Source organism: Stenella coeruleoalba (assembly GCF_951394435.1).
Source record: "Stenella coeruleoalba genome assembly, chromosome: 14".
NCBI lineage: Eukaryota > Metazoa > Chordata > Mammalia > Artiodactyla > Delphinidae > Stenella > Stenella coeruleoalba.
The window spans coordinates 39,307,046-39,326,960 of NC_137160.1; the positions used below are offsets into that span (position 1 = coordinate 39,307,046).

At 41.8% G+C, this 19,915-nt stretch overlaps 1 protein-coding gene across 1 annotated transcript in view; it reads right to left on the reverse strand.

Moving 5' to 3' along the window:
- Window positions 1-624: 624 nt before the first annotated feature.
- Window positions 625-19,915, reverse strand: part of MOCOS (molybdenum cofactor sulfurase) — a 57,657-nt gene continuing 38,366 nt past the window's right edge. Inside the window, exons 11-15 of the mRNA XM_079942652.1 lie at window positions 17,294-17,418; window positions 12,628-12,733; window positions 9,072-9,210; window positions 4,098-4,202; window positions 625-810 (exon numbers count right to left, since the gene is read on the reverse strand). Of these exons, the coding sequence (XP_079798778.1) occupies window positions 658-810; window positions 4,098-4,202; window positions 9,072-9,210; window positions 12,628-12,733; window positions 17,294-17,418 (628 nt within the window). The 3' untranslated portion in view covers window positions 625-657. The remainder of the gene's footprint in view (window positions 811-4,097; window positions 4,203-9,071; window positions 9,211-12,627; window positions 12,734-17,293; window positions 17,419-19,915) is intronic.

Genomic DNA, 19,915 nt, shown 5'->3' on the forward strand with positions numbered 1-19,915 from the left:
CAGCAATTCTACTCCTGAATTGTTATCTAAAGAAAATGAAAACACTAATTCAAAGAGATATTTGCATCCCAATGTTCATTCCAGCATATTTACAATAGCCAAGATATGGAAGCAACCTAAGTTGAATGGATAAAGAGATATGGTACATATATACAATGGAATATTACTCAGACATAAAAAAGAATGAAATCTTGCCATTTTTGACAACATGGATGGACTTAGGATACTCATAGAAAAAGAGATCAGATTTGTGGTTACCAGAAGGGGGAGGTGGGTGGGGGATTGGATGAAGGAAGTCAAAAGGTACAAACTTCCAGTTATTAGATAAATAAGTAGCAGGGATGTAATGTACAACATGATAAATACAATGAACACTGCTGTATGTTATGTATGAAATTTAGGAGAGTAAATCCTATGAGTTCCCTTCACGAGGAAAAGTTACATATTGTTTTCTATTTCTTTAATTTTATATCTATGTGAGACGATTCACTAAACTTACTAGGGTAATCATTTCATGATGTATATAAGTCAAATCATTATGCTGTACGCCTTAAACTTACACAGTGCTGTATGTCTATTATATCTCAGCAAAACTGGAAGAAAGAAAAGAATGGAGATAGTTGTAAAAGAGAAATTTTAATATATGCTGAAAAAACTTTAGGAGATAACTTCCTGCTGTTTCTCAGAAGCAGGTAAATCATAGTGTTCTATGTTTTCTTTCAACACAGGGAGCACCTGAGATCCTACAGACAGGTAACATGGAGAAGATAAATCCAAAGAGGTATGCATCAGGTACAGCCCAAAGTTCACCTGTGAACAAAACAGTAACAACAGAAGTTAGATTATTTTAGCAGTTAAAATACTTTTGTAAATAATAATGTTCCACTAAAATTAAGTCAGATCTTTAAAAACATGTACTGGGACTTGATATGTCCTGTCTGTCATTTAGTAGAAGGTAGTGAGAAACAAGGAGAATCCTAATATCCTAGACCACACAGATTCTCGTTTTAAAGTATTCTTTCCCGATAGTTAGCCTGTACCTCTTTATTGCTGGACCTATTATTTTCTCCTTCCTGTGTACCCTGAGTTTCCCACAGGAGGGCTTCTTCCTCCTCTGGGCCTCTGACCATGGTCAGGCCGATTTCTGCTCTGTTCCCTGATGTAAAAACCATTTTGTGAAAATACGGGCAAAACTCAGCATTTTCTATAAGAATGCGTGACGTAAATTAAATTCTCCAAATTCTCCAGAATAAGGATGGGAGGTCGAAAATGAAGAGTTGTGTAAGTCTACTCAAGGTTTGCCATCATCGGAGAGAAAAAAACAAATATCATATATTAACACATATATGTGGAATCTAGAAAAATGGTATAGACCAGGGGTCCACCACCCCTGGGCCGCGGACCAGTAGCAGTCCGCGGTCTGTTAGGAACAGGGCCACACAGCAGGAGGTGAGCAGCGGGTGAGCGAGCAAAGTTTCATCTGCCGCTCCCCATCGCTCCCCATCGCTCCCGCTCACATTACTGCCTGAACCATCCCGGTGTCTCCCATCCCCATCCATGGAAAAACTGCCTTCCACGAAACCGGTCCCTGGTGCCAAAAAGGTTGGGGACTGCTGGTATAAATTATCCTTTTTGCAAAGCAGAGAGAGAGACATAGACGTAGAAAACAAATGTATAGATACCAAGCGGGGAAGGGGGTGGGGTGGGAGGAATTGGGAGATTGGGATTGATACATATATACTATTGATACTATGTATAAAATAGAGAGCTAATGAGGACACACGATATAGCACAGGGAACTCTACTTAATGCACTGTGGTGACCTAAATGCGAAGGAAATCCAAAAAAGAGGGGATATATGTATATGTATAGCTTATTCATTTTGCTGTACAGTAGAAACTAACACAATATTGTAAAGCAACTATACTCCAATAAAAATTAATTTTAAAATAAAACCCTACAAACAGTGAGAGCTGGAGAGGGCATGGAGAAAGGGAACCCTCCTATGCTGTTGGTGAGAGTGGAAATTGATAATAGCCACTGTGGAGAACAGTATAGAGGTTCCTTAAAAAACTAAAAATAGAGCTACCAGCATGATCCAGCGGTCCCACTCCTGGGTGTATATCCAGAGAAAGCCATGATTTGAAAGGACATATGCACCCCAAGGTTCATTGCAGCTCTATTTGCAATAGCCAAGACATGGAAGCAACCAAAATGTCCATCAACACATGAATGGATAAAGGAGATGTGGTCCATATAGACAATGGAGTATTACTCAGCCATAAAAAGGAATGAGATAACGCCATCTGCAGCAACACTGACGGACCTAGAGATGATCATACTAACTGAACTAAGTCAGACAGGGAAAGACAAATATCATAGGATCACTTATAGATGGAAACTAAAAATGGATACAAATGAACTACTTGACAAAACAGAAACAGACTCACAGACTTAGAAAAGAAACTTATGGTTGGGGGGGGGAAGTGGGGGGGGCGGAGGGATAAATTAGGAGGTTGGGATTAACATATACACACTAATATATATATAAAACAGATCATCAACAAGGACCTGCTCTACAGCACAGGGAACTCTACTCGGCACTCTGTAATAACCTAAATGGGGAAAGAATCAGAAAAAGAATAGATATATGGATATGTATAACTGAATCAAGTTGCTGTCTACCTCAAACAAACACAACATTGTAAGTCAACTCTACACCAATATAAAATAAAAGTTAAATTAAAACAAAAACAAAAAACGTTTGCCATCAATGCAAGTGAGCCAGTAACAACACTTTGGAGTATGTGATGTGCTCCCAGATCTGTGATAACATCAGTTGGCCACCACTACGTTCCAGGCCCCAAGCTAGGGACTGGGGATAAATTAATTCCTTAATATTTGTGTACATATAGGTGAAGAGTACACAGGAACTCTCTGTACTATCTTTGCAATTTTTTTGTAAATCTAAAATTATTCCAAATTTAAAAAATAAAAAGATTTATGCACAAGAATTATTGTGATGCTGAGAAATACCACTTCCATGTACCATAGTATTGTGCGCACACATCCTCTCTCCTGGCAACCTGCATGGGGCAGGCTCCAGGTCCCCACGTCCCCAGCTGGCACGGCCTGCCACAGCTGAGCAAACAGACTTGTTGGTATAATACTCAAGCGCAACAGCTCTGCAGACCATACCTATCCATATCCGTAAGGAGAGTTTTGTCAATCAAATACTGTGAAACAAAGCTCTGGTTTTGGAGAAACACAGGAAACGATGCAGAACATTTTACCGTGAGTTAACTTGCCAGTTTATTACTGGGAAGAGATGAAATGCTTGCATTATTTCTGTTAATTTTCAAGAATTGTTCTGTGCAGCCTGATTGCTTATTTGGCTTCCTGGAATTCTTTGCAAACCAAAAGTCCTCACAGAAAGTGCAAGCCCGGAAATAAATGGATGTTCCTAATGAATCAATCTCTTAGAAGTTCAGCTTTTATAATCTGGGATCCACAACAACACTTAGTCATTTTAGCCCTCAAGAAGATGACTTACAAACTTAGTATAGTGGAATTTATTTTCTATGCAGCTACCCTATTCACCATAAGGCATTTTTATTCTTCATGAGATTTCTGTGGCGAAGAAAATAATGATTGAGACAATAGAATTACTTTACTTATTTACTATTTCTCTCTTTTTTTTTTTTCCCTTGGCTGCACCGTACAGCATGTGGTATCTTAGTTCGCAGACCAGGGGTGGAACACGTGCCCCCTGCAGTGCAAGCACAGAGTCTTAAGCACTGGACTACCAGGAAAGTCCCCCCCACTTTTTTTTTAAAACTATTTCTTATCTATACTCCATATCTCTTCAACAAGATTTGAAAGCATCAAAGATACATGTCATAAAAATAGTGAGGAAATGAATGGAAAGGAAAAATAAGACAGTGTCGCGGATAAGGTCTGCATCTTGATGGTAGCCCATCAGCCTTACAACGTTTTCCGACTTCTGAAAATTACTCAGCACTATTAAGGATTAGTTCTGGTGTAGACAATGCATCAGGAACTTAAAATGGGGTGTCATTTTTAGCAATCATGCTTACCTTTCTCTCTCGCCTCTCAGAAAGCTTTTGGAAAACATTTCGGTTTCTCTGCCCAGTTTGCTGATCGATGCAAATCATCTGGCATCTGTGACAAGGTCCCAAAACCTGGGAGGTGAGAAGGGAAAAGACAGCGTTGCCATGAAAGTGACCAGACTGTCACACTCTGCAGGGAGGAATCTGGGTCCAGGAAGAATCGTTGTAAACAGCCAATTTCAGACTCACAGAGAAATACTCAAACTGCACAGAGCCAGGAAGTGCCGCCTCTTCCCAATGCCCGCTAGGGAATCACCCACATTCGTTTATCAGCTTAAAGGCTACTGCATCAGGGCTTTGAAGAAAACAAAGAGTGGTTGTGACTCACAGGTGGTTATCAGGGAATGTTGGGCTTCCTCCAGGGAAGAAAAGAACTGATTGGAGGGCATACTGGGAGAAGATGAACAGCCACACACCCTGCGCTGCTCTCGTGGCCACAGATCGCTTGAGACTGCGAGACTGCAGCAAGTAGCTCACACGATCACACGCGCCCCTGTGAAACACACTCGCTGAGAGCTGAGAGCTGCTGGCTTTCTTTCTCTTTTTTAATTACTCCACAATACATAACGGACATCGTTCGGTGTCCGTTCGCAAACAGCTATCTCATCCCCGGATTTTGCAGTTTTCACCATGGCCTGGCATTCCCATGGGTTGATGCACTTAGCTCTTCTCCTTTGAAGCCATGTGCATAATTTCTAATGCTTTGCTGTAATCAATAATTTTGCAATAAAGGCCCTAATTCACATAACTCTCTTTCCTGTTTGAATTTTTCTTTAGGCTAAATCTCCCAAAAGGAGATTATAAAGTCAACAGGTATAAACCTTTTATGACTTGATGATATCCAGTGAAAAATTGCTTTCCAAAAGAGATGTGTTAGATTTTCCCACATTGCAACTGCTTCAGCACTGAGTATTATCACCAACAAACATCTCTTAAGCATTTACTTAAAAAAAATTTTTAATTGAAGTATAGTTGATTTACAATGTCTCAGGTACACAGCACAGTGATCTGAAAAAAATATAAATTACATAAATATATATAATATTTATATTTATATAATATAATATATATTTATATAAATATAATATTTATATTATATAATATTTATATATAGTATAATAAGAATATAAATATATTCTTTTTCAGATTCTTTTCCATTATAGGTTATTGCAAGATATCGAGTACAGTTCCCGGTGCTATACAGTAAGTCCTTGTTGTTTATTTTATATATATTAGCATGTATCTGTTAATCCCAGATTCCTAATTTAGCATTTACTTTTTGAAAGGCACATTATTAACTATAGCTTATACTTTTTAATGCCTGCACAGGACAACACTGTATGGATGTATTGTACTTCAACTTCATTTTTATGGAGACACAGATGTAGAAAACAAACATATGGATACCAAGGGGGAAGGGGGGTGGGTGGGAGGAGTTGGGAGTTTGGGATTGACATATATACATTATTGATACTATGTGTAAAATAGATAACTAATGAGAACATACTATACAGCACAGGGAACTCTACTTAATGCACTGTGGTGACCTAAATGGGAAGGAAATCCAAAAAAGAGGGGATATATGTGTATGTATAGCTGATTCATTTTGCTGTACAGTAGAAACTAACATAATATTGTAAATCAACTACACTTCAATAAAAATTAATTTTTAAAAACTTCCCTTTTGGGCTACCCTGGTGGCGCAGTGGTTGGGAGTCCGCCTGCCGATGCAGGGGACACGGGTTCGTGCCCCAGTCAGGGAAGATCCCACATGCCGCAGAGCGGCTGGGCCCGTGGGCCATGGCCGCTGGGCCTGCGCGTCCGGAGCCTATGCCCCGCAACGGGAGAGACCACAACAGTAAGAGGCCCGCGTACCGCAAAAAAAAAAAAAAAAAAAATTCCCGTTTATGGATATTTAGGATGTTCTCCAATTTTTCATATTTATAAAGTATTGCAATGAGTAATTTTGTAAAGTATCTTTGCATATTTGTAACAGTATTTTTTATGGAATAGATTTCTATGAGTGAAATTATTGGGTCAAAGGGCATGCATATTTTAACTTTCATTAATTAATGTTTATTAAGTATCATGACCTAAAGAAAGCAAAGCATCTCAGAAAGGTGTTTTTAGAGTCCTTCTTGTATTCATGTACCCAGGTACCTTACAACTTCCTTGTTACAAGGTAAGTTTCTGACAGTGATCCTGGTCTAGTTGTAGTGCTTTCTCTTTTCCTTCTTTTCTTCCTTTATTTCTCCCTCTCTCTATATATCTATCATATACTTAGTGCCTACTCTATACCAGGCAGGATGTGTAAAAGCAGGTGCTTTTTTTTTTTGCGGTACGCGGGCCTCTCACTGCTGTGGCCTTTCCCGTTGCGGAGCACAGTCTCCGGACGCGCAGGCTCAGCGGCCATGGCTCACGGGCCCAGCCACTCCGCGGCATGTGGGATCTTCCCGGACTGGGGCACGAACCCGTGTCCCCTGCATCGGCAGGGCAACTCTCAACCACTGCGCCACCAGGGAAGCCCTTTTTTTTCTTTTTTAACATCTTTATTGGAGTATAATTGCTTTAAAGTGGTGTGTTGGTTTCTGCTTTATAACAAAGTGAATCAGTTATACATATACATATGTTCCCATATCTCTTCCCTCTTGCATCTCCCTCCCTATCCCACCCCTCTAGGTGGTCACAAAGCACCAAGCGGATCTCCCTGTGCTATGTGGCTGCTTCCCACTACCTATCTATTTTACGTTTGGTAGTGTATATATGTCCATGCCACTCTCTCACTTTGTCACAGCTTACCCTTCCCCCTCCCCGTGTCCTCAAGTCCATGCTCTAGTAGGTCTGTGTCTTTATTCCCGTCTTACCTCTAGGTTCTTCATGACCTTTTTTTTTTTTTCTTAGATTCCATATATATGTGTTAGCATACGGTATTTGTTTTTCTCTTTCTGACTTACTTCACTCTGTATGACAGACTCTACGTCCATCCACCTCACTGCAAATAACTCAATTTCGTTTATTTTTATGGCTGAGTAATATTCCATTGTATATATGTGCCACATCTTCTTTATCCATTCATCTGTTGATGGACACTTAGGTTGCTTTCATGTCCTGGCTATTATAAATAGAGCAGCAATGAACATTTTGGTACATGACTCTTTTTGAACAACCCAATCCAATAATGGGCAGAAGACCTAAATACACACTTCTCCAAAGAAGATATACAGATTGCCAACAAACACATGAAAGAATGCTCAACATCATTAATCATTAGAGAAATGCAAATCAAAACTACAATGAGATATCATCTCACACCGGTCAGAATGGCCATCATCAAAAAATCTAGAAACAGTAAGTGCTGGAGAGGGTGTGGAGAAAAGGGAATCCTCTTGCACTGTTGGTGGGAATGCAAATTGGTACAGCCACTATGGAGAACAGTATGGAGTTTCCTTAAAAAACTAAAAATAGAATTACCATATGACCCAGCAATCCATTACTGGGCATGTACCCTGAGAGCAGGTGCTTTTATAGCATGGCAGGGACACAGCAACAGAAAATGAAGAAGAGTCAGCCAGGATGGAGGATTGAGCGGAATGACAGAAGGCTGGTGCCAGAGAGGTCTGTGGAAGAGAAAAGAGATAATTCTTTCAAGGGGGAGCAGCTTCCAGGATAAGAGGAAGCTTGGAGAGTTAAATGAGTAACAAAGATCTTTCGGACATCTTTTTCTTCTATTGGTGCCACGCAGTTTATCCCTACCCCAAACCCCAGACCTCTGAAATCCTTCATTAAGGGTTAAATTATTGTTTACTGCTTTCCTGGAAGTTAGAGTGATGTTCCATTTGAGTGCAGTAGCCCTATTACAATCAGTTTATACAACTGGCTAATTACTGTTTTTAGATAATTTCATTCCCCACTGAAGAACTGGGGACATCCTGTGCAGATGACCCATCCTTCTGTCCCCAGCTATTCCATAGCTTTCCTGCCCATTCATTCCATCAGCAATTTGGAGCACTTACTCTGGGTAAGGACTGTCCTAGACCCCAGAGGAACAGCAGGGACTAAATAGACTTGGTCCCCACCCTCATAAGCTCTGAAGAAATAAGGAGACACTGTGCAGAGTGTGACCTTGTGGTGGGTCAGGAACAACCTTTCCAAGGAGGTAACATCTGAGCTCAGACCCTGTAGGATCTGGAGGAAAAGTGCTCCATGTGTAATGGACAGCAGGGCTGAGGTGCTAAGGCAGGAAGCTTGGCTTGTTTAGGGAATGGAGAGAAGGTCTGCAGGGCAGGCAGAAGGGGAGGGGTGATGAGCTCGGGGAGATGGGAGAGGCCGGAGGATCAGGTCTCGGGGGCCTTATCTGCCCTAAGGAGGAATGTAGATGTTAGCTGAAGACTTCAGGTTTGGGGAGCCCAAAGCCTGGGGAGGGAGGGCATCCTGGAGGCTTCGCCTCTAACTGCAAGCTGCCCCCCAACTGCCAACGAGGCCAGAAGCGAGAGAGCATGGGGAGAAGGTACAGTCACCATGGGCACTGAAGGACCATGAGGCATCTGGGTCCTCCTCCACAAGCTCCAGACAGCGAGAAAATCCAGCAGGTTTCAGGAGGAGGACGTTCTCATAGACACAAGCATTCCAAGAAACAGAGTTGAAGCCTAGACACGGCGACAAAGTCTGTACCTTCATCACCTGTACGTTCTCTCTTCCCCACGTGAAACTGCTGCCCTCCCCGGAGGAAGGAGGGATGGATCATTCCAAGGGGCACCCCAGGATGCAGGTGTCACATACCCTTCTGCTGAGATTTTGTGGGTAAGAGTCAACGCCTGGTGGGGGTGGGGCACGTGATGGGGCATGGGATTCCCTGCTACCTGCTACCATCCCGGCCTAGGACTGAGGTCAATCCCCATTGGCAACCCTTGAGGAAGGATAATAGAACTCCTGGGAACTTACCTGGAAATGCAAGGAACCAACTGAAATTTCATCCCATTTCTCTTCTTCAAAAGCCCTTGTTCCACTGGTAATAATATTGGCACGGAAACGCGAGATGAGATTGTTCACTGGGAATAATTCTTCCTTTCCATTCTCATCACTGTTTAAGACATACCCAAAAGAGAAAAGGTGGGGAAGGGTGGACAACTGCACTATTGTAATAATTCAACATTTCTACCACTCGATGCCTGAGTTCATCAATTGTACTCTGGCCTGAGGCTTCGATGATCAGAACAAGCTTTTATCATGAGTGCAAGGCCAAGAGACACACATCTGTTGGACAGACCTCTGTGATCTCCCTGGAATGTGGTCCCATCTCCATGGAGAAGCCCACAAGAGGCAGTGCAATGGGTGAGTAGATATTTGCTGAAGAGATGAAGAACTTTGGAAACCAAGTGAACTGGGATCGAGTGGATAAACTTATGAGAAAATACCAATTCTACAGAGTCAGGACAAGGCATTTAAAGACTGTCAACAGGCTTATTATCAAGGACCTAAAAAGTATCAAGAGCTCACACTCTTTTTAGATATTAGAACATCATAAAGCAACATAGAGTATACATGGGACGTTTTAATATTTATTTCCTATAGAGAACCGATTGGTGGTTGCCAGCGGTGGGGAGAAGGGTGGGCAAAATGGGTGAAAGGGGTCAAAAGGTACAAACTTCCAGTTATAAAATAAACAAGTCATGGGGATGTAATGTATAGCATGGCAACTATAGTTAATAATACTGTATTGTCTAAAAAACGACTGTATTGCATATTTAAAAGGTATTAAGAGAACAAATCTTAAGTACTCATAAAAAGAAAAAAATTTTGCAGGACTTCCCTGGTGGTGCAGTGGTTAAGAATCCACCTGCCAGTGCAGGGGACACGGGTTCAATCCCTCGTCCAGGAAGATCCCACATGCCCTGAAGCAACTAAGCCCATGCGCCACAACTACTGAGTCTGCACTCTAGAGCCCGCAAGTCACAACTACTGAGCCCACGTGCCACAACTACTGAAGCACGCGTGACTAGAGCCCATGCTCCACAACAAAGACAAGCCACTGCAATGAGAAGCCTGAGCACCATAACAGAGTAGCCCCCGCTCTCTACAACTAGAGAAAGCCTGCGCATAGCAATGAAGACCCAACACAGGCAAAAATAAATAAATAAATTTATTTAAAAAAGAAAAAGAAATAAACAATCTTTAAAAAAAAATTTCTAGCTATGTGTGATGACAGATGTTTACTAGACTTACTGTGATCATTTCTCAGTATATACAAATATAGAATCATGTTGTACACCTGAAACTAATATAATGTTGCATGTCAATTGTATCTCGATTAAAAATTTTATTTCCTAGCTTCCATCCCATTTGCAGTTTTAACTAAGCATATGCTATTTTTGTAATTCTTGTTTAAAATTTTTGTTTATTAGCACAAGTTACCATTAAACAGCTCCCTGCACCTCCATGCACGCCCTCCCCTAAGGTAAAAAAACACTGAAAAAGCATCTGCAAACTTCAACAGAGGAACACACTGTATGATCCCATTAAATTGAGTTTAAGAAAAGGTGAAACTGTCTAGGGTGAAAGAAGGCATAATAGTGGCAACCTTCAGTGGGGTTGACCAAGAAGGGACATGAGGAAGGGGTCTATGGTTCTAGAAATGTTCTCTACCTGATCTGGATGGTGGTTACGTGGGTATATACATCTGTAAACATTCACTAAACTATGTACTTATGATTTTTGCACTTTGTTGTACTTTAATAAAAATTTTTGAAGTTTGGAGGGAGGGAAATCCTTGAGCATGACTGGAATTTGCCCTGGAGACAGAACTGAAAGACACTGGGGGAGAGTAAGGGGTCCCATGTCTGTATCTCAAAGCCCCTGGCATGTGAAAAGCCAGGGACCAGGATACCCAAGTCCAGCTTTGCCACTAACTATGGGCAACACCCACAATCGATGAGGACTGCAGGGCCCTTGTGGGAAATGAGAGGGTTAGCACTTTCCAGTCCTAAAATCCTTTGATTCTGGATTTACCCTTCAGGTTATAAACAAACAAACAAACAAAACTCCCTTTGTGCTTTTTAATAGGGAAAGTTTTATGTCCAAAAGCTACCATGGCCCGCATGGAGACAATACCATCCATCAAATTTGAAAACAGAACCAGGGATGCTATGTACTAACCACAGGCTGTTTCTCCTACCTTTGACCACCTGGCCTTCCTACCTCCTGCTTGTCAGCTCTGCACTAAACCAGGACTGCAGGAACCAGGGCTGCAGCAAGCCTGTCCCCACCTCCTCTCTTTCCACACCAAGAATCCCAGAAAACTGCAGACCTGCTCCATCCAGGGCCCAGGGTACCTGAGGAAGGGGGTCACTCAGTACCGGGAAAACTCAGTGAACGCCCAGGGACCAGGCATCACACTTCAGCTCCTAAAGAGGGCAGCCTGGACCTCGGCAAGGGAACACTGTTGTGTGTTTTTGCCAATGACTATAAACAGGAATTACTACAAACAGTCCATTTTTGTAGCTTTTATTAAGCTATATGTGTACATGTTTGTGCATGTGCACACATGTGCCCAGGACCACAGGGCACGTGAGCGTCACAGGAGCCCCAGCTCATGGTGTTGACAGGTGTGGACAATGAATGATCTGCCGGTCCCAACTCTTACGTAAGAGCTGGGTGATTTTTCCTTTTTGCCCCGATTGTCTGATTACCTTGGGACTTCAATTTCCTCTGAAGGACAATGAGGGGGCTTGAACCAACCAAGACGCTTTCTAGAGCTGACTTTTCCAGGACCCTTGGGAGATCCCTGGGTGGGAGTGAGCAGGCAAGGGTGCTAGTTCTGTCTGATGATACAAACAAATAGTATCTACAATTACAACTTTAAAAGCTTTCATAACCACTCTTCTTTTCACTTAAAATGACTGTGGAAGTAATGCAAGGCTCCTAGGGGCCAGGGGACAGTGGGAGAGTGGGCAACAAAAGTGGGTCCAGGGGGCTTCCCTGGTGGCGCAGTGGTTGAGAGTCCGCCTGCCGATGCAGGGGACACGGGTTCGTGCCCCGGTCCAGGAGGATCCCGCGTGTCGCGGAGCGACTGGGCCTGTGAGCCATGGCCGCTGGGCCTGCGCGTCCGGAGCCTGTGCTCCGCAACGGGAGAGGCCACGACAGTGAGAGGCCCGCGTACAGAAAAAAAAAAAAAAAATGTGGGTCCAATTGCTGGCGATTACATTCAACTAAATGTTTAAGAATTGAAATGATTAAAAATGAGGGTTGGGATTCTCCGCCAAGCATCCTGAGGGCATCAAGAAGGACATTGGAAGATAAAAGAGAACCCTCTAAAAGATTAAGGGAAACTGGCCTAAAAAGTTTTGTGACTTCTCTGGGCCTCAGTTTCTCAATGAAGGGTCTGGACTCATGATTCGCAGACCTTTTCTCCCTAGGGAGGTGACCAGCTCACTCCCAGGGGCAAGTAGTTACACCTGTCTGCTATTCCCAAGTTAAATAGCAAATAGTACAGGGATCTTACCTGGTGCTTAATTGCTGCTGAAGTTCCAAAACACTGGATCTGTTTATCAGCAGATACTGTGCCTCATTCACCAGAGAGAGGGTGGCTGTTGTACAAGCAGATTGATCTAAAAGTGATGGAGTATTTAAAAGAAGAGTTGCTGGAGAGGGAAACAAACTAAGTGTCCACTGATGGATAAATGGTTAAGGAAATGTGGTATACATACACAGTGGAATATTATTCAGCCATAAAAAAAATGAAATCTCGCCATTTAACGACAACATGGATGGACCTTGAGGGTATTATGCTAAGTGAAAAGTCAGACGGAGAAAGACATATACTGTATAATCTCACTTAGATACGGAATCTAAAACAAAACAAAACAAGCTCATAGATCCAGAGAACAGATTGGTGGTTGCCAGAGGTGGCGGGCGGGGGGGGGGGGCGGCGAGGTTTGGCAAAATGGGTGAAGGTTAAAAGGTACGAACTTCCACTTATAAAATAAATAAGTCCTGGGGATGTAATGTCTAGTGTGGTGACTTCAGTTAATAATACTGTATTGCATATTTGAAAGTTCTCATCATAAGAAAAAAATTTGTAACTGTGTGACGATGGATATTAACTGGATTTATCGTGATGATCATTTTGCAATATATACAAATGTCAAATTACTATGTTGTATGCCTGAAACTAATATAATGTTGTATGTCAATTATACCTAAATATAAAAATTAAGATAAAATAAATTAGAAAAGAAGAGTTGCTTTCTTGGAATGCAAATGAATCATGCTTCCATTGACTTGCATTTTTTAAATTTAATTTGTATCTTATAATAGAGTGTAGTTGATTTACAATGATGTGTTAGTTTCAGGTGTAAGCAAAGTGATTCAGCTATACGTATACGTATATTCATTCTTTTTCAGATTCTTTTCCCATATAGGTTATTACAGAATATTGAGTAGAATTCCTGGCCTGATTAGTACTTGAATGGAAGACTTGCATTTTTAAATATTAGGGACTGTTTCTAAAGGGAAGAAAATGGTGCCCTGGAAATAAAAAAAATGTTCTAAGCATGGCTCAAACTTCTCAAAAACAGAAAGAACATAAGCTTCTAGAATATGCTGTTGATAATCTGGAAAAAAATAATAAAATGCTGAAGTTAAATTCTTCCAGCAAAGGAAACTTGGAGGCAACACTTAGAGGAGGAGAGATGGGGCTGCAGGGCGGAGGTGGGGAAGTGGCGGGGGTCGGGGGGGCCCTTCCCCAAGCAAGAAGAAGGGCCTTGATGAGGGTCACAGGCCCAGTGAGATCTTCTGAATCTGGTCAGTGAATCTAGGCAGGGAGAAGCTGGGTTCTGCCCTTGGGCAAGTGTGTAATATTGACTTTAGAAATAAATAATACAAGTTTTAAAACTACTGAAAAGAAAAAAAAAAAGAGTGGAAGAAAATATCAAGGGCCTCCAGAACTACTGCAGCCCATCACCCAGCTTCCAGCTCCCACTTTTTGGGCCATAACTGTCTTTATACAAGATGTTGATGATAAAGGCTGGCCGGGCCAAAACCTAGTGAGCTGTCTCTGAACTAGGCCTGTGGACCCCAGAGTACCCGAGAATGGACACTTCCAAGAGAATCGCTTACAGATTCTCTATTTCCATGTCTTCTTTGCTAAAATGGCTCTGCCGGAGCAGTGAGGTGCAATCCCAGGCCCCTCCACAAAAGGCCCTTCTCACCCTTCACAGGGCAAAGGCCGCACCTCTCCTATGGCGCATTGGCCCTGGGGGCTAAAAATCTCCAGGGTGGAAAACAAAAGACCAGTTCAAAACCCTGGGGTCTGTGCTGAGAAAATAAAAGTCTCTCCAGCTTGGGTGACTGATCCTCCTGTAGGTCAGATGGGTTCCAATTCTTTGCTAACCACAAAACTGCCGGAACTAATTAAGTTGTCAAGTGACAGATGATTAAAGTCATCTGGATGTTAGATCCCTGTGCCTCAGAAGAAAGGTTTGAGTGACAGCGCGTTAACCAAACACCTTCATCCCCAGCTGTTTACTGACTTAAATAAGATTCTTCAGAAGAGAACCAGTGCTGAACACCAGCTATTCTGATGATAGGTGACAGTCATTCATGGACATGGGAATTAATCACAGGTGGCCAGCCATCTCATTAAGAGATTCATTTTCCACTATTTTTTTCTCTTTATGTTTAATAACTATTTTTTGAAATTTATAATATACTTTTGTTGCTTTGATCAACTGTGTACTATTAAAAACTATGATAAGAACTCAACCTAGGAAAAATTTCCTAACACTGAGACTCTACAATCACAGGAAACTTTAAGAAATTTTATACATTTCAATTTATATATAATTTTAGTTTCAGATAAATATGGTAGGGTGATCAAGGAAAGAGTTTCAAGCATAAAATATATAACACTAAGATAAAATTCCTTCAAGGAAGTGGAATGGAAATACAAGTTGAAGAAAGAAAATGAAAGAAAGAAAATTTCTGTACCTTAAAAAACAGTTTGTTTATACACATATTTTTAAGTTAATACTCATAAGACTCAAATCACTATGGTATTGAGACTCCACTGGTTTATATTTAAAAGGGCAATGTACAAGTTTTAATTTTAAATGACTACAGGCGTACATTGTTTTATTGCATTTCACTTTATCATGCCTCGCAAGTACTTCACAGGTATTAAGTTTTTTACAAATTGAATGTTTGTGGCAACACTGCATCGAGCAAATCCATTGCACCATTGTTCCAACTGCATTTGCTCACTTCATATCTCTGTGTTGCATTTTGGTAGTTCTCACAATATTTCAAACTTTTTCATTATTATATTTGTTATAGTGATCTGTGATCAGTGATCTTTGATGTTACTATGACTTACTGAAGGCTCAGATAATGGTTAGAGTTTTTTAGCCAAAAAGTATTTCTAATTAAGTTATGCACACTGATTTTTAGACATAATGCTATTACATACTTAATAGATTACAATAGAGTGTAAACATAACTTTTATACGCACTGGGAAACCAAAACATTTTTGTGACTTGCTTTATTGAAATGGTCTGGAACCGAACTCTCAGTATCTCCAAAATAAGCCTGTATATTTGCAATATGCTGGAAATCACATCCTTTGCAACTTTTTTTTTTTTAATTTAGATGACAACGTAAAGAGGTAGTGTAGCTTTAAAAAATTTCTTCTAAGGTGTACCAACACAAAAATGTTCAAAGGCCTAGACCTAGACCATCAGAGACCTCTCCACCGTAAATGGCATCTTTGAAGTATAATATTCACAAGCTGACACTCCTGATCCTGTATCGAGCAGCCAACGGATTCATTCTGCTCCCATCTTTGCCTACCCAGGTCCCATCTCCCACTAGGACAGTCACTGCCGCCTCCTGCCTGGACTCTTTGCTTCCTTCATTTCCCTCTCCCTTGCAGCCTCCACACCTCACCAGGGGTGTCTTTCTAATGCAAGCTGCATCATGAAACTCCCCAGGGTAGAATTCTTCAGTTCTTCAACCTGAAGACAGTGCTTACTTACTCCTCAGCAGCACATTCATCTCTTCTCTCTAGCTCTGCCCCATCACTCCCCTACCCATGTCTGACCCTCCTAAACCCTTCTCTGAACCCATGAAATGCCAAGCTCTGCCATGCTGCTCCTCAGTAATCTTCTTGCCTTTCTCTGCCTGGAACACTTCTACTCTCCTGTTAAGATGCAGCTCCAAACTCACCTCTTCCCTGAAGCCCACCATGACTCACTCCAGGTGTAGATCTACAAGCCAGTCCCCCAGGGAGCTAGTGACTAAGCCAGGTCATTCCTGCACAAACCAGTCCATTCATTTATTCATCTGGTATTTACTGAGCAACTACTATGTGCCAGGTCTGTTCTAAGCCCTGAACAAAGCAGAGAAAAACCCCTCCGTCACAGAGCTTATGATCTAACAGAGGGAAGACAGAACATAAACAGGATAACTGAGTCAAATGCATGGCCTATAGGATGTGAAAAGTGCCACAGAGAAAAATAAAACAGGGAATGAGCTGGAGGTTCAGGTAGGGGCCCTGGTTCTAAGGAGGGCAGCCAGGCAAGGCTCCCCCGAGAAGGTGACATTTGAGCAGACACCTGAAAACTCTCTCTTCCTATATGGTACTGTTAGCTCAAAGTACTTTCTTCTGTGCTGTCTCATTTTATGCTCACAACAGCTTACGGCGGGAAAAACTGTCAAAACCCTTAAATCTAAGTAGATGACATGCCGTTACAATGTTCTGCCGTCGAGTTCTACAGAAGTTCAACACCAATGGGTTCAAGGATTTGCCAAGGTCTCAACAACTTTGGTGTCAGGACCAAGACTAGAAGTCCAGATTTTCTTAGTATACAGCAAGCTACCAATGTTTTTCTTTAACAAAACTTAATTGTGCTTCTAAACATGCAGGACTGAGGCAGAGAGCTTGAGCAGAGGCTGCAAGCCCCCCTCGGCCTCCTCGGGCTCATCCTGGAGACCACACATGGGTCCTGCTGACCTGGGGGACACCACAGCACCTTTCTGCCAGAGGCTGACCCCCCCTACTTTCTGTTCATGAGCACGTTGCCCTGTCAATCCATTTTGTGGGCTGATTTTCGTGTCTGCAAGGGTTAAACCCAAGTGCCTGTCCCCTAAGAAGCAATCCGAAATGTGATACCTTTGCCTCGTTTCTTCCTTGCATTTCTTTGAAAGTCTGAACTTTGTCTAATCAAATGATACGGACGGCCAAAAAACTTTGACAACCAGCTTGAAATTTTTTCTCCACAGTCATAAGTATTTACCCTGGCAGAAAAAAAAAAAAAAAAAAAGAAGGAAAGATGTTATGTAGTATTCCTTTAAATAACTGAAATAGCAAAATGTTATGTAATATAATATTATATAATTAATATAATATAATATAAAAACATGAAGCCCCCAACAAGACAGAAATCTACAGTGACAAGTGTGCTTAGGAAGTCGCAATGAGATTCCCAAGGCACGGGAAGGCCTGGGATCTGGAGCTTATGCAAAGCTTTCAGATCAAATTAAAAGCTTTAGAAATGTCTCTTGAAAGACTTTGTTTATATTACTTACAGCCACTGAGAACCACAAAGCTTGGAATTTAAGAGCTTCCAGAGCATTATTTTGCTTTAAGAAGCTCCGGAACCCAGACCCGTGTCCTGGTTTTTTTACTATAGGCCTGACTGGAATATCTTCTCTCACGGCCATGCTGTAGGGACTGACGTGTTTGGTTTCTGAAAAGAACACTATGGCCATAAGTCACTGATATAAGTACATTTTTTGATCTGGTTTTTTAAAACTCTTCAAACTTCTAGAATTTTTAAATAGAATTTTAAATTTTTTAAAAATTATAATCTACACATCTCCAGAACTAATCATGCAAAATTGCTAATAACGTACATTGGGATTACAAGATAGATATTATTGAAAACTTATCCTAATTTTTACTGGGAAAAATAGCTGCCTTTAGGATCTAGAAAGGAAAGGGAAGAATGAAACCTTGCTTTGTAGACATTCTCTCTGGTGCTTTGAGAGATGCACCTAAGTCCATTTTTCATCATATTGAGCACTTGTGGTTCTGAGTATAAGAAGGCTGGCCTCTAGCTATCGAAAAGCTTTATTAACCAGAAAATGCCATTCCTCTCAGATGCAGCTAAATGAAATCTACAACCAGGGAAGAGCCTGATAAATAATTGCAGGTACCCCTAGATAGCTATATTTCTCTCTATGAGAAGATTTGCTATAGTGACATGCAGAAATGTTTACCCCAAATTCATTGCCCTATTTGAAAATGTGCTATGATGAGTGTTTAAATCTGCACAAGAACTAACAAGAGGATGCAGAGTGTGCTCACCCCTTGGGCTCCAGGATGGGCCAGGGCCCATGATGCTCAATTGTATAGAGCACAATCTTCACACTATCACCTTCCCACCTTTCCTGAGCATGTAGCCCTTCATCATCCCAGCGTGACCTGGGGCACTAACAACTTGAGTCCAATTTGGATGTAGCTTGAGTATTTGACATATCGTGACTTACTTGTTTGCAGTGCAGAAGGAAATGTACTCTGACTCAGTACTATGCATATCACCAACTACTGAGCACAAACATACCCACCAACTACTTTATTGTGTTAACTAATAGGCAATTAGCATTTTAAAAGACTTCTACTATATATAAATCCCTACTGAACTGTTAAGGGTTAACCATTTTAGTATTTGGGGGGTAAACTAGTTGGGGTATTAGATGCGCTGGGAACCCATCAGATAGGGGCCCACAATCAGAAAATTTGTATTCCACATGTTTTCAGGTTGAAATTAGATTTAGGTTAAAAGGGATGCAGAAATTTGATGTATTCAATAAATTGATTTGTAAATATTTACGATCAAGAAATAAAATGAAATCCTATAACACTCAACCTCATTTTCTATGTTTCCTAGAATTCAGCAGATGATTTACCATCAATAACTCAGATTAGGTAATAATCCACAACTATATGGAATATAATTGTTGAACTATCACTTGAAAGTTCTACAACCTGAGGGACATCTTGACACTCCCCTCAGCTTCCACATCCAATTCATCGGCGAGTTCAGGTTATTCTACCTCCAGAATATATTATATCTGATGCCCACCTGATTTTCTCTCTGACCCTGATCCAAGCCTCCATCTCATCTCACCTGTGTTACTAACACAGATGCTCAGCTGGCCTTCCCACTTGCACCTTACCGTCTTCCAACTTTTCTACACCCACCAGCCAATTTTTTCAAGCTGTGAATTGGGTCCCTTGACTCACCACTCCCCTGCGGCCACCCCTCTGAGCTCCACCATGCCTCCTCCAAACTGTCCCCTGCCTCACCTCACCTCCCTCCACACCACACTGTTCCAGGGTCTACAGGAAGCAACACAGACAGTCCTGCTCTCTCGGGGTTGGCATGCTAGCAGGAGGGACTGAAGGTATATGTTGGGGAAAAGATTAATGAGAAGGAGAAGAATTCAGCAGAGCAAGTGGAGAGGGAGGGGCTGGCTCCTAGGGGAGGTCAGATGGGCCCTCTGAGAAGGAGGTTTTTCAGCAGAGACCCGATGAGGTGAGGAAGTGAACCCTGCGGGGGTATAAACAGGGAAAGAGCATTCCAGGCAGAGGGACCAACAAGTGCAAAGACCTAAGGAGGAAGCATGCTTACTAGGTGTGAAGAAGAGCTAGGAGCCAGTGTGGTTGGAGTGGAGTGTGCGAGGGGGAAGCGGCAGCAGACTGGACAGAGGATGCAGCTGAGGACCGATG